Raw genomic sequence first — 13,192 nt, 5'->3', positions numbered from 1 at the left:
CTTGCTGGACAGTATGCAAGGCTCCAAGGGCTCAAACCCACCCAGCCCAGCCCTCCCTCCCTCCCACAGCTCACACTGTATTCAAAACACCAGCACCAAAGGGGGCTGACACAAAGATTTTAATAGTTTGCAATCTTTTCTCTAAGGAGCCGGTGGTGGCAGGGAACAGCCCTGTGCATGTGTGTTTGACTCCAGGTAATTCTGCCTGGCCAGCTCCACCTGTGCTCTGTGTGCTCACCTCTGGGCTCTGCCTTTAGCAATAGAGAACCACAGATGTGAAACAGAATCATCTAAAACATGAGAGGCTCTTAGATTAATCCCACTTCCCTGCCTAAGACTGGGAGATGAAAAGTAAAGTTACTATTTTACATACATGGGCAAGAAGCAAAAGACCTGTTTGAAACTAACAGGTCAGAGGGGGTGAAGCAGACTGTGCCACAAGCAGGTCATCCATTAGAGCAGCCCCTGTGCCTCAGTCAATGCAGAATTTTCTGGGTTTTAAGGAGGCCTAAAACCCTCTTGTCCCAGCTCCTGAGGTCCCCCATTCCAGCAGCACAAACACTGCACCACCCCCAGGATCCACAATTAGCTTGCAGAGCTCTCAGGCCTACAGGATTTGGACAGGGTAGGGTAGAATCTCTTGATGTAGCTTACTAAGTGCACAGATTAAATGCTTTTCCTCTGCATACACAGGGGGAATCTTGTTGTCAAGTGTTTAAAATTTACTGAAATGCCAGGACTCACCCATGCTGGGAAGGTGCAGGATTCAGAGTGCAGCTTAAGGGGGAGTTTAGGAACAGCAGCAAGGTCCTGTGCAGGGCAAGCAAAGGTGTGCCCAAGGGTGTGCAGCTGCCCATGAGCAGATGGAGGGGGCCCTGGGCACCTTGTTGATGGGAGGGACAGTACAGAGGGTGTTTGCAACCTTGGCTGAAGGCAGAGAGCAACAGGATCCTACTGATCCTACAGGAGAGGCTGTGGAGCTGTGACTGCTGCCCTGCCTAACCCCAGAGAGAAGTGGAGACCCTGTAATTCAGGAGAAGGAGCACCCCACATGCCATGACCTTCAAGAGTGGGGCCAGTGTCACCTGCCCAGCACTGTTGACGTGGACTTTGCCATCCAGTTTCAGACAGCTGGCTTTTGGGGTGGCTGGGCAGCACTCCTGGTAACAGGCAGCCTTCATCCCACCAGCACAGACTGGTTTGGCAGCCTTGCAGGCTTTGCTGCATCCTGCCATGAAATTCGAGCCTGTCTTCTTCATCTGCAAGGAGAGGGATGTTAGCCTGGGGGTCAAGCCAAGCCTTTAGCATTAGCAATACAGGAACACAATGCTCTGCAGCCCCAGGCCATACCTCACAGAAGTCCTGCCCCAAAATGCATCTAGAGATGGTCTTCCTGCCTTTGAAACACTGGTCCCCGTGACAGGAAAATGCTGCACACACTTTTCCCTGTGAGAGAAAGGATGGGGAGATCCCATCTGTCCATCAGACTCAAAGGACAAAAACTGCATTTCAGACAGCCCTTCACTCCCCAGGGCTCCTTTCCACCCCCTTCTGTTCTGGTATTTGTGCTCTCAGGCATTTTAGATTCAGAGATAAAGGAGTATTCTGAAACTGCAAGAAACTACTGAAAGACCAGTAAAACAAACAAGTTTCAAGCCTCTTTTTCCTTCCTCTTAAGAGGGTTCTGCAAAGATAAGCACCTTCCCCTCCACTAGGCTCAGGAAGGGGCTGCAGAGCCCAGTGAGTCCTGCAGCCTCTGTGCAGCTGCAGGAAGGCTCATCCCATGGTCAGGTCCAGCTGCCTGGTTTGGGGAACAGGCCTGATGGACAGGGATGAGCCCCCTGCACAGGGCTCCTTAGGGACTCCTTACTTCCAGAGCTCATTCAGGGTTTGTTGCCTTTCCAGAGTCAGCTTTTCACCCCATAAAGCAAATGGAGGAGGAACCTTTTCCTGTCCCCTCTCAGTGGGAGCTCAGCCATCCCAGCAGCCACAGAACCCATGGATGCAGCAGCCTCTGCTCACTCACATTTTGGGGGGGAGGCCGAGGGGTGCTGGTGGTCGTGGGTGGCACAGTGGTGGTGGTGGTGGGTGGAAGGTCACCTGCAGCACACGAGGAGCCCTGTGAGGCTGGACACAGCCCACACGGGGCTCTCCACAGCCAAACAGAGCCAGATTCACCAGCCCTGCTCACACCAGAGCTGCCAGACCACCCAAGCACAGAAGAGATGCAGCCACAGCCCCTCCACGTTCTGCCCACCCATCTCCCACCTCTCTGCAAACGAAGCTGGGCTGGTACCGTAGGCAGTGGCATTGAGCTGCAGGCAGAGAGGGCCAGCACAGCACTCCAGGGCACACTGCTGCCTGCTCACACTGCCATTGCTCCTGCAGGGCTCTGCACCACACCCACGGGCACATCTGGCTGTGTAGTTCGTGCTGGAGAAACGATAAAGCTGCAACAGGCAGAGTCAAAGGATAAAATGAGTGTGAAGAAGTGCTGTCATAAAAGAGCAAAAACATCTGACAGACAGAGGGTGAAGGGAGATGGACACAGTTAATAGAGCACTGTGGATTCTGAGATGAAGGAAGGCTTTCCCAGTTGCAGCCCCCTTGCATCCCATACCTCACAGTAGGTCTCATGCTGGCAGGTGGTTGTTCCATTGGCCTGGGCTGCATCCTGGTAGCACCTCTCTCCGGAGCACTGGAAGCTCTGGCAGGTTTGCTGGTGGGACACCAGGGAGTCACCTCACAGCAAAGCCTCCTCACACAGCACTGCCACAGCCTCTCTTCTGGAGGGGCCACCCCCACTGGCCACCCACTGTGCTCCCCTCCACCACAGGAGATGCTCCCTTGGCACTCCTGGATCACCAGCTGGGCAAGTGACACTGACCACAGGGCTGCAGTGGCCCAGCAATACCCCCCTCATTCCATTCCTTGCCTTACCATTGTCTCTTCTGGAACCTTCAGAGAGGTGTGGGTGGCTGCCAGAGAGGCATTGCTGGTGACCACCTCCACTGAGGTGCCCTTGGTGGTTGCCAATGCGTTCTTGGTGGCCATCAAGGTGTTGGCAGTGGCCACCATTGCAGCATTCTTGGTGACTGCCCCCACTGCAGCATTCTGGGTGGCCACTGAAGTGTTCTTGGTGGTCACAGGCACCATTGAAGACTTCTTGGTGGCCATCAAGGTGTTGGCAGTGGCCACCACTGCAGCATTCTTGGTGGCAGCCACCACCATGGCATTCTTGGTGACTGCCACCACTGCAGCATTCTGGGTGACCACTGAAGTATTCTTGGTGGTCACAGCCACCAATGAGGCCTCCTTGGTGGTCAGTGCCCCTACCAAGGCACTCTTGGTGGCTGCTGAGGTGTTCTTGGTGGCCACTGGTATGTTCTTGGTGGCCACCACCATGGTACTGGCAGCTGTGTTTTGTGCTGAAAAACAAAAATCTCCCACTTGGTGAAGGAAACAAAGGAAAAACAGGCTCAGTAAGCCCTGTGTCCCTTCCTGAGTCATAGCACAGCCCAGAGGGAGCTGTGGGAAGCATCTGGCACACTGGGAGGTGGAGTGGCAGTCACAGGATGTCCCCAGCCAGATCCACTTGCAGCCACCAACTGGGCAGCCCAAAAAGAGGGTCAGAGCCAACACCCAGCACAGCAGCACTATGGACAGAGGTTAAAACTGCCTCTCCCTCCCACTTCCAGCCACATTGCCTGGCAAGGATGGGCTTTTATGGGGGCTAAACCACGAGGAAAGGTTCCTCACCTGTCCTGTCCTACAGAGCACAGCCTGCAAAGGACAGACACAAAGTCCCTGGTGCCTTTGCCCCACACCCTGCAGACCCCAAAATTTCCCCTTGGGATACAGAACTCACCTGCTGTGGCAAGAGAGTCCTGAAGACAGAGCTGCAGAGCCAAGATGCAGAGCAGCAAGCCTGGAATGGAGTGGGAATGACTGAGAGCACCACACCTGCAATCTGCTCTACCCACAGCCCAGAGAGCGTCCCCAGCAGCTCATCCTTGAAGCAGATTAGCAGGGATACTCCCCCACCTTCCCAAAGCCCCAGGTGACCAGAGGGTGCCCCTCACCCCAGGGAGGCCTCTGGCACAACCCCCAACAGCTGGAGCAGAGATGGGCTCAGGCTGGGGGGGCAGACAGACAGACAGACAGACAGACACTGCTCTCTGTCCATTACCTCGAATGGGGGGGACGAGACACCAGTGTCCAGCCATCCTCATCCAACAGCTGCACCCAGACCTGGCAGGAGGAGGCAGGGTCAGGGTGGACACCCCAGTACAGCTCTGTGCTCTACCTCCAGTGCTCAGCCCTGGGACAACCAGTCCCCCCCTCCTGAGAGTCCCCAGAGCCACCGAGGCTGCTGACAGGAGCAGGAGCCCTGGAGCTGTGTGTGCTGTTGGTGTGGCAACAGCCCTCCCCAGAGCCCAGGCAGCACAGCCTGCAGGCAGCTACCACGAGCAGGAGCCAGGCTGGTGCACTGAAAAGTGCCACCATGGAGCAGCAATAGAGCTCTCCATCCTCTATTTGCATTCCAAATGTTTACCTGTTTTGCTAAGGAAATGGTGGAGATGTGACTCCAAACAGGCTCCAAAGCCAAATTCTCCAAGGAGAATGGTAATACTCCCCTCCTGATTTATGAATTAGGGTGAGTCCCCCAGGACCTATTCAGAGACCTCCAAAGCTGTTCCCTCAGAGCCAGCTGGCACCTCACCTTGCAAACCAGCCCAGCCACCACCCAGAACAGCTCTGGACATCCTTACTGAGCCCAGCCCAGCCCAGCCCAGCCCAGCCCAGCCCCAGGGCAGAAAAGGAACCAACATCTGCCTGACCTGGTCTCATCCCAAAACAACCTTCCCCCCAGGCAGAGGAAGAGCCCACAGCACTGACTCACCTGTCTGCCTATTCCTGAAGCACCTGCAGTCACTGCCAGCACTGGAGCACCTCTGAGCAGCTGCTGCTGCACCTGCCCTGCAGCCCAGCCCCACCCCTGCCAGCCAAGCCCCAGGGAAGTGTCACATGCAGGTCCACAGCAGCAGAGGCACCAACAGCCCTGTACAGCAATGGAGAAATGAAAATGGCTTGTGAGGCTGGACACTGTCTTGGTTTGAAAGACAGGTGTCTGCTAAGGAAGGCAGAAGCTTCTTGAAATGGAAAATGTAAACCCCTTCCCTCTAAATTATTATAATTTTGAAATTAAGGAGCTTTCAGGTAAACATGTGGGAATGGAATGACAGTTCTTTACTAGAAAAAATTAAAATAGAGTAATACAACAAAACCCCCAAACACTGACAGAGTCAGAATACAACCTGATGCCTGGTCAGTTGGTAGCAGTCTGATTGAAGGGTGGCTGTATCCTCCTGCACTGACAGATGTGGTTCTGTTGAAGCAGTGGTCTTGCAGAAGGGTGTAGTTTTCTTTTGGAAGTGATGATGTAGAAGGGTCTGGTTCTCTTCTGGAATCCAGTGGGTAAAGGCTGCTTTGATGTTCTAAATTTCAGATTTTATTTAGGTAGGAAATGCTTGGCTCTTCCCCTTGGGTGGAGCATTTCACAATGTGATGATGTGATTTTATCAGTCATGCAGTGGGACTTAATGGCCCATTAACAGCAGATACTATTTTGGAGTAGTTCTGCTAGCCAGGTGAGCTTGTTTTTGTAAAGAAAACTACAAGTTCACACCAAGATCCAGAAACAGGACCAGTACCCATCAGCACAGTGTCCATGTGCTTCAGAGTCAACTCTCACCATAAACATTTCCAGCAGAGTAGAAATGAGAGAAGGAATTGTTTCTGACAGCTGTGTAAAAAGCATTTTAAACACACTGTAATCAAAACCCCTTCCAGCAGACAAATGAAGACAAGTCTCTTGGCACTTCCTAAATTACAATGACTTTATTTTTCAAGGTATTTTTAATATAAAACAATGTCACAAGTCTAAGTAGCTTACTAGAAAGTGACTCTATAAAGTATTCTTGAAATCTATATTCATGCACATACAAAATCCAGACAATGAAGAAGTCAGAGCTGCTGCCAGACCCACTGTCTCTGCAGATGTGTGATCCTTCACCTGGGGACAGCTACAGCAGCCCCTGGCGCTTCAGGTCTTCGTATGTCTTCTTATTCACCACGTTCCCACTGGAATCCTCATATTCCTCCTGGAACAGAACCAACAGTTTAGAGACAGCACTCAAATGTTGGCTCCAAGAGCAGCCACTGAACATGAGCACCCTGCCAGAACCTCTGTGCAGGAAGGCAGCAGTGGATCTGCCAGCAGGTGTTGGGAGAAGAGCTCAGCCAGGGCCAGAGCCATTATAGGCTGTGCTACAGATTTTACTTCCCACTCTTGCCCTGCACACTGTTGAAAAATGGGTTTGGAGCAGAAGTTTAGGAAAAGGCACCAGTGTAAGGACACTGCTCACACCCAGGAACAAGGGTTTCCCATGGACACAGGAGTGGCACTGAATGCCTCTCACTGCTCACCTCTGTATCAGGCTGCCACCTCTCTGAAGCCTTCTGCTGTTTCAGCTTTGCCCACACTGCAAACACAAAGTCAAACAGATCTATGTCACTTCCCTTGAGATACTGGTTTTTAGTCCAGTAAATATACACGTGAGCTTTTTCCCCTCCCTTTCACTTCAGCAGTCCAGGAATGTATCTACATCCATTACAAAGTTATCATTCCACTGTGTGGTTACTGAAAGGCACTGAACTGCAGCAAACCAGAATTTAAATGGATTGTTCAGGAGGGGACATGAGACCAAGGTCCAAAGCCACTCCTTCAGAAGAGGTGGTGTTCTTCAACATGTTCCCTGATCTGCCATCAGTACTTACAGGAGACTGCATCCTCAATCTGTGTGACATTGGCAAAGTGTGCTGTGTTGGGAATGCCCAGGCAGCGCATGCCATGGGCATGTCTCCACTCCTGGGGGAAAGAGATGAGACCAGTGAGAGAGAGAACAATGCCAAAGAGCACAAAAGACATTAACACCTGAACAGGGGGCAAAACATACTATCAAAGTACAAATCTACCAGTGCTCTACAAAAACATTATTTTCTTGTCCTGCAGACAGTAACACCACAGCCATCAACAGCCACAGTGAGCACAAATGGGCAGCATGGCAGCATCAGCAAGAGAGCTCAGTATACCTAAGATGATCTCTAGGTCCTGCTGCATGGCCCTGCAGCACAAGCTCACCCCCAGATGGCAGGAGGGCTGCTCAGCAGTGACCCATGACAGGGACTGAATGGATGCAGCAGGGCTGCTCCTGCAGGGAATGTCACTTACTGCAAAGTGCCTCTGGAAGGCCTTGGGCCCTCGGTAGGTGTAGTTACCACAGATCTCACAGTTGTAGTTGATGTTCAGCCCGTGGAGTTTATACAACCAGTAGGGGATGGGCTGCAAGCAAGGACACATGAGGATTAGGTTGCATGGCAAAGAAACTCAAACAGAGAAGCAGTGTGGAGTCAGTGACCTCTCCCACTTCTCCAGGCCTGACAGTCTCAGTTACCTTCCCATCCCAACCAAGAGGCAGATTTTTAGGGTTATAAATGATTTCATTTTCTTCATCTTCACTCTCGCTCTCACTGATCTGCTCTTCCTCCTCCTCCTCTCTCTCCTCCCCTGTCCGTGCCTGCTTACGCTGCACGTTCTCGTGGGTGAGGTGTCTTTGTTCCTGGGGTGGGAGAAAAGAAGGGATTGCCCACACACCATGACAGCAAAAAATCAGGCAAACTCTTGTAGCAAAAAACTTAGTGTACACAGGGAGGCAACAGAAGGCCAGTGTGAAGCACAGAACTCTCACCTTACTCAGACAAATAATTTCAGTTTTTAATCCCCTGCCATTTCCTGCTTGCTAAGAATGAAACCTTGTATCACCTATTAGCACTTCCCATGTTACTACAGCAGCAGCCATCCTCCTAGAAACAATCCCCCAAAACTGAAGGCAAGGAGCAAGGCAGATCAAGTAAAGGTTTGTATCATTTATCAAGTACTGTATGACTTATGCACTAAACAGATGTGGTGCAGCACACTGATGTGATGCTGTCTATGAAAGCACTAAGTAAAGATGAGGACAACATTCCTGAAAATGCTCTGCAATAAAAAGATCAAAAACAAAATAAAATCCTTACCCCAAGAACTTCCACATACTCATAAATCTGAGCTTCCAGGAACGCAAGATCTTTATTTCTTTCTGTGTCTCTGAAACAGATGACATATCTTCATTAAACTCACAAGTTCAGCTCTGATATCTTGCACTTGGTTCAGCACTATTTGGTCCAACATGAAAAGCTTCTAATACTCCAGAATCTCTGTCCTAACTACACAAGAGCAGTGACTATAGAACACTCCTCATACAGGAGGAGAGAATACTGCCAGCCTTGGAATGACCTCTAAGAACTCACCTTTTGCTTCCTTTTGTCTTTGGATTCTTAGCAAACAAGGAAGGATCAAGAGCTTCCAGGGATTTGCCTTTAGTGCTGAAAAGCCTCTGAGCACGCTCCTCCAGAGTCCTGCAGAGAAGCAGGGAAGGTTTTACATTTCCTGAGAATTTTTTGAATTCATGCAACAAAATTCTAAATGCAGCTTTTAGGAAACAATGAGATTCCTTTTATCTTTGTCTTCATTCCTCAAGTCAAAGTCTACTGTACCAGAGACTCCTTTACCAGTGACCAGTTCAGAGCAGCAGATCTCACTGCTTGGTTCTTAGTATTTTATCTTTCAAACATCACTAAGGTAATTTTAGTACAACAGAACACACAAGTATCCCAGAAAGAAATGGGATATAGGAACACCTCAGAAATGGAAAGGGACTCTACAAAGACTGCACCTTACCCGCCACACTTCAGCCCCAGAGCCAGCAAAGCTGATTTCAACCTGTCCAGTCCCAGGGAGGCCAACTCCTGTTCAATTAAACAAACTACTGTAAGAGACAAGCTGTTCAACACATACAATATGGATATAGTCCACTTTAGCTTATTAATGAAGAAAAATCCCTGATGAACAGTACTCAAGAAGGGACTATCAAGAGCCTACCCCTTCTCCCAGGAAAATGAGGAATGTGATAAATCTAACCAGGTCTTTCAAGTTATATCCTCCAATGGGAGAAACTACATCATCAGCACCATCAAAATTTTACCCAGAAAGCACAGAGCCAGGGACAAAAACACAGCACTAAAAAATTACACAAAAAACCTAAATGACTGAATTTCCACCTGCTCAAAATGTGGCAGGAAGTGCAGAGTACTGGAAACATACCTCCCAGGAGGAGAAGGCTGACAGGTCCAGGTGGGCACCAGCATGGGTGAGGGCACTGCTGGTCTCTTTCTGCCAAAAAAACCACATGCAAGAGCTGCACAACATACTACAACACTTCTGGCCACAGAACATCTTAACCTCAAAAAAAAGCAGTTAATTTCACAGAGAAAATACCTCTTACTAAACTGAAAACTGAGCAATAGAAAAGATGCAAAATAAGGCAACCTGAAACAATGTTTTAAACCAGTTATGCTGGGTTTTGAATACAGGTCAGTATCACCCTGCACCTTGGTGACACAGAGCTGCAGCCCTCACTGCCATGGTCACCCCAGCAATGATTTTACACAAATGGCTCACACAAGCCCCTCACAAACCCAGGAACATCACCCAGCCCCAGCTGCTCACCGGCCAGCCCGGGAATGTGCCGTTCTCCCACTTCTTCTCAAACTCCGTCTGAATTTTCCCAAAAAGTTCATTCTGGTCCAGTAAGGGTTTCACCCGATCTGTGTAATCCTGCAGGTACTCAAGGAGCATTTCAAGGTACCTGGCAGGGGAATCATGAGCACAGGAAATTCACTATCACCCTCTAAGCACATCTTTGGACAATCACTACCCTCCAGTGCTGCAGAGGAATGTGACCAGGGTCAGGCCAGTTTTCCACACAGGATTTTCTTGCCATAGCAGTTCCAAGGGTACATTAAAGCTCTTCCTCTGACCAAATGTGGCTCTCCACATCTCTGCTGCACTGCAATTTTGCTTGAGGCTCAGACACATGACTGAGCTCAGGGCCCAATTTATATGAGCTAAATTAATTATAATCTCAGCAGCTGAACACTTCAGAAGCAAATTCCTTCTCACCAAGTGCAATAAAGGAAGCAGGCAGGCAATCAGGCTCACCTCTTGTATTCAGCATTTTTTCTCTCCTTGGGAATATCGAAGAGTTGGTCAAATGTTGATAAGTAAGTGATATAATCCAGTTTCTAAGAATAGAAAGTCTGAGTCAGAGTTCATACATGGACAAATTAACATCCAGTTCTCAGAAAAGAGAAGCCCCAGCCTGTGCAGGGTCTGGAGATCTCTGGGCCTACACACAGAAGCCACTCACCTCTGATGATTTCAGGTTAATGTACTTGAGGTAACAATCATGCAAATCCAAGTACCGTCCGTACCCTTCCTCATCTGTGAACTCCACCAGGTCTGTGGGAAAAATAATGAAAAGCTTTATTATGAGCTTAATATTCCCTACTGGTTTTGAACTGGAAAAGGATTAGCTGTGAAGTCATTTATTCTTAAGGAAGGTGCTATGATGCCTCTGACAGTCACTGAGCAGCCCCAGCTGCTGCTCTGTGCAAGCACCAGAGCATTCCTCAGGAACAGCAGCCTCACTGGAGAACATTCCAGGAACTGCAGTTCAGAAGGATTTAGATGACAAGAGAATTTTCAGAATTCATTTAGTAAAAGGGAGGTGAGGCCTGAAACATGCAAACCAGAGCAAACAACCTATTAAATAATGCCAGAGCTTGAGCAAACTACAAACTTACTCTGAGCTTCTTCACTCGGGTTGTCTCTGGCCTTCAGCAGCTCCTCAAACTCCACTGACATAGGAACACAGATCTGCATACAGATACAAGCCACACAGTTATTTACTTCAACTCCTGTCCCAGAATAACTAATATTAAATCACACAAGGTGGCAAATAATGAAATTGCAATCAGAAAAGAGACTCAAAGCTTTGTCACCTTTCTTTCTGCACAAAGGCAAAGGTGTGGCTTTAGCCAACATGAGAGAGGTGAGATGTGATCCCAGCACAGCTGAACATCCCTGTTCTAGCAGGGAACAGTGAGTGTCCTGCACTGCTCCCTCACATGCTGCCTGACCCTGAGCAGCTGTGCTCATGTGACTGCTGAGTGTTCTCAGTGCTTGTATGTTAATGCAATAAAACTGGGGAAACAAAAGCTCTGTTTCAAAACAGAGCACATCTCACCTGTTCCTATGGAGCAGGTAACTACTCACCTCATTTGGGTGCTTCCTGTGAAATTCCTTAATTTGCTTCAGTCTGTTGTAAAACTCTGCGAATTCATTTGGCCCGGAAATGGCACTGAGCTCTTCCTTCCGTAGGCTGCGAGTTCATGGACAGCAACAGATTATGAAGGGAAGGGAAGGGAAGGGAAGGGAAGGGAAGGGAAGGGAAGGGAAGGGAAGGGAAGGGAAGGGAAGGGAAGGGAAGGGAAGGGAAGGGAAGGGAAGGGTGACACTGACACCCTAGTCCAGGTGTATGCTGCAGTGTCTGACTGCAAACCTCCGGGTCATGAGGGACCTCTCAGCCCACCAGGCTCAGGAGTTCAGGGCCACATCCCCCTGCTCACACTGCAGTCCCTGACAAACCCCCGGAGCAGCCAGGGCCGCCCAAGACATGACATAACATAACAAAACGTGTCCATCCAACACGGACTTTTCCCATGCCACTCAGCTCCTTGCCTGCATGTAGCCGCCACGTCTCGACCCGCGCGTTATTATTTAGAGATTTACACTGACTTCAGGCACACGAGGGCCCCGGGCACACTCACCCGTCCTTGTCGTCGTACAGGTCGCGCAGGTTGCCGCTCACCTCCATGTACCTCTGCGGAACAAAGGAGAGGCCCGGGCGCCGCGGGGCCCGTTACCGGGACGGGCCCCGATACTCCGGGGAGCCCGGCCCGCTCCCGCCCCGCTCCCGCCCCGGCCCCGGAGCACTCACGTCCTGCATGGCCCGGGTGCGGTGGTCCGAGTTGATCTGGTCGCGGAGCTGCGGACAGAGCGGAGGCGGTGAGCGCGGGCCCGGGAGGCGGCCGCCCGCACCCCCCAGGGCCCCAAGCGCACCGTGGATTTCTTGGTGAGCATCTCCTTCACCATCACGTCCATGAGCCGCTCCCGCTCCTCATGGTAGCGCCGCTGCTGCTCCAGGATCGTCTCCATCCCGCGCACGGCCGCCACTACCGCCGGAAGGCCGCGGTAAGGCCCGGCTGTGTGTGCGGGAACGTTCCGGTTCCGGGGCGCGGCGCGGTGCCGCGGGCGGCCGGCAGGAGGCGGCTGCGGGCCGGCCGGGCTCCTTCAGCCCTCAGCGGCGGCCGGGACCCCTGAGCCCTCAGCGGCGGCCGGGCTCCTTCAGCCCTCAGCGGCGGCCGGGACCCCTGAGCCCTCAGCGGCGGCCGGGCTCCTTCAGCCCTCAGCGGCGGCCAGGCCCCTTCAGCCCTCAGCGGCGGCCGGAGCCCCTGAGCCCTCAGCGGCGACCGGAGCCCCTCACCCCTGAGCCCTCAGCCCTCAGCGGCGGCCGGAGCCCCTCAGCGGCGGCCGGGACCCCTGAGCCCTCAGCCCTCAGCGGCGGCCACGGGCCGTCCGGGACCCTCCCTCAGTGGCGGACGGATCCCCTCAGCCCTCAGAGGCGGCCGGGCTCCTTCAGCCCTCAGCGGCGGCCAGGATCCCTGAGCCCTCAGCCCTCAGCGGCGGCCAGGATCCCTGAGCCCTCAGCCCTCAGCGGCGGCCGGAGCCCCTTCAGCCCTCAGCGGCGGCCGGGATCCCTGAGCCCTCAGCCCTCAGCGGCGGCCAGGATCCCTGAGCCCTCAGCCCTCAGCGGCGGCCGGAGCCCCTTCAGCCCTCAGCGGCGGCCGGGACCCCTGAGCCCTCAGCCCTCAGCGGCGGCCGGGCTCCTTCAGCCCTCAGCGGCGGCCGGAGCCCCTCAGCGGCGGCCGGAGCCCCTGAGCCCTCAGCCCTCAGCGGCGGCCACGGGCCGTCCGGGACCCTTCCTCAGCGGCGGCCGGGACCCCTCAGCCCTCAGCAGCGGCCGCGGGCCGTCCGTGTCCGAGCCCGAGCCCGGTGTCTGAGCCCGAGCGCGGTGTCCGAGCGCTGTGTCCGGGCGCAGGGCTGTGTCCCAGCGCGGTGCTTGGTGGC

General features: G+C 52.5%; 2 protein-coding genes across 2 annotated transcripts; both read right to left on the bottom strand.

Annotated features, from left to right (window-relative positions):
• Nucleotides 1-103: 103 nt before the first annotated feature.
• On the bottom strand, nucleotides 104-4,950 carry LOC130262218 (mucin-5AC-like). The gene is made up of 9 exons (XM_056509098.1): nucleotides 4,904-4,950; nucleotides 4,190-4,251; nucleotides 3,869-3,928; nucleotides 2,941-3,428; nucleotides 2,621-2,719; nucleotides 2,297-2,450; nucleotides 2,027-2,100; nucleotides 1,351-1,446; nucleotides 104-1,259 (listed from the first exon to the last, which is right to left on the bottom strand). Exons 2-9 carry the CDS (start codon nucleotides 4,230-4,232, stop codon nucleotides 999-1,001), a joined length of 1,275 nt encoding a protein of 424 aa, XP_056365073.1. The 5' UTR covers nucleotides 4,233-4,251; nucleotides 4,904-4,950; the 3' UTR covers nucleotides 104-998.
• Nucleotides 4,951-5,873: 923 nt separating this feature from the next.
• SF3A3 (splicing factor 3a subunit 3) lies at nucleotides 5,874-12,352 on the bottom strand. Its single transcript, XM_056509097.1, has 17 exons — nucleotides 12,125-12,352; nucleotides 12,003-12,050; nucleotides 11,833-11,885; nucleotides 11,279-11,384; nucleotides 10,807-10,879; nucleotides 10,371-10,462; nucleotides 10,163-10,245; nucleotides 9,671-9,809; nucleotides 9,266-9,334; nucleotides 8,843-8,910; nucleotides 8,413-8,520; nucleotides 8,140-8,209; nucleotides 7,518-7,682; nucleotides 7,295-7,405; nucleotides 6,841-6,931; nucleotides 6,490-6,545; nucleotides 5,874-6,164 (listed from the first exon to the last, which is right to left on the bottom strand). The coding sequence occupies exons 1-17, from the start codon at nucleotides 12,218-12,220 to the stop codon at nucleotides 6,087-6,089; spliced, it is 1,506 nt and encodes a 501-aa protein (XP_056365072.1). The 5' UTR covers nucleotides 12,221-12,352; the 3' UTR covers nucleotides 5,874-6,086.
• Between the last annotated feature and the right edge of the window lie 840 nt (nucleotides 12,353-13,192).

Source organism: Oenanthe melanoleuca, chromosome 23 (genome assembly GCF_029582105.1).
Source record: "Oenanthe melanoleuca isolate GR-GAL-2019-014 chromosome 23, OMel1.0, whole genome shotgun sequence".
Lineage (NCBI taxonomy): Eukaryota > Metazoa > Chordata > Aves > Passeriformes > Muscicapidae > Oenanthe > Oenanthe melanoleuca.
Note: the sequence above shows the minus strand (reverse complement) of the source record. Positions and strands in the feature narration are given on the sequence as shown.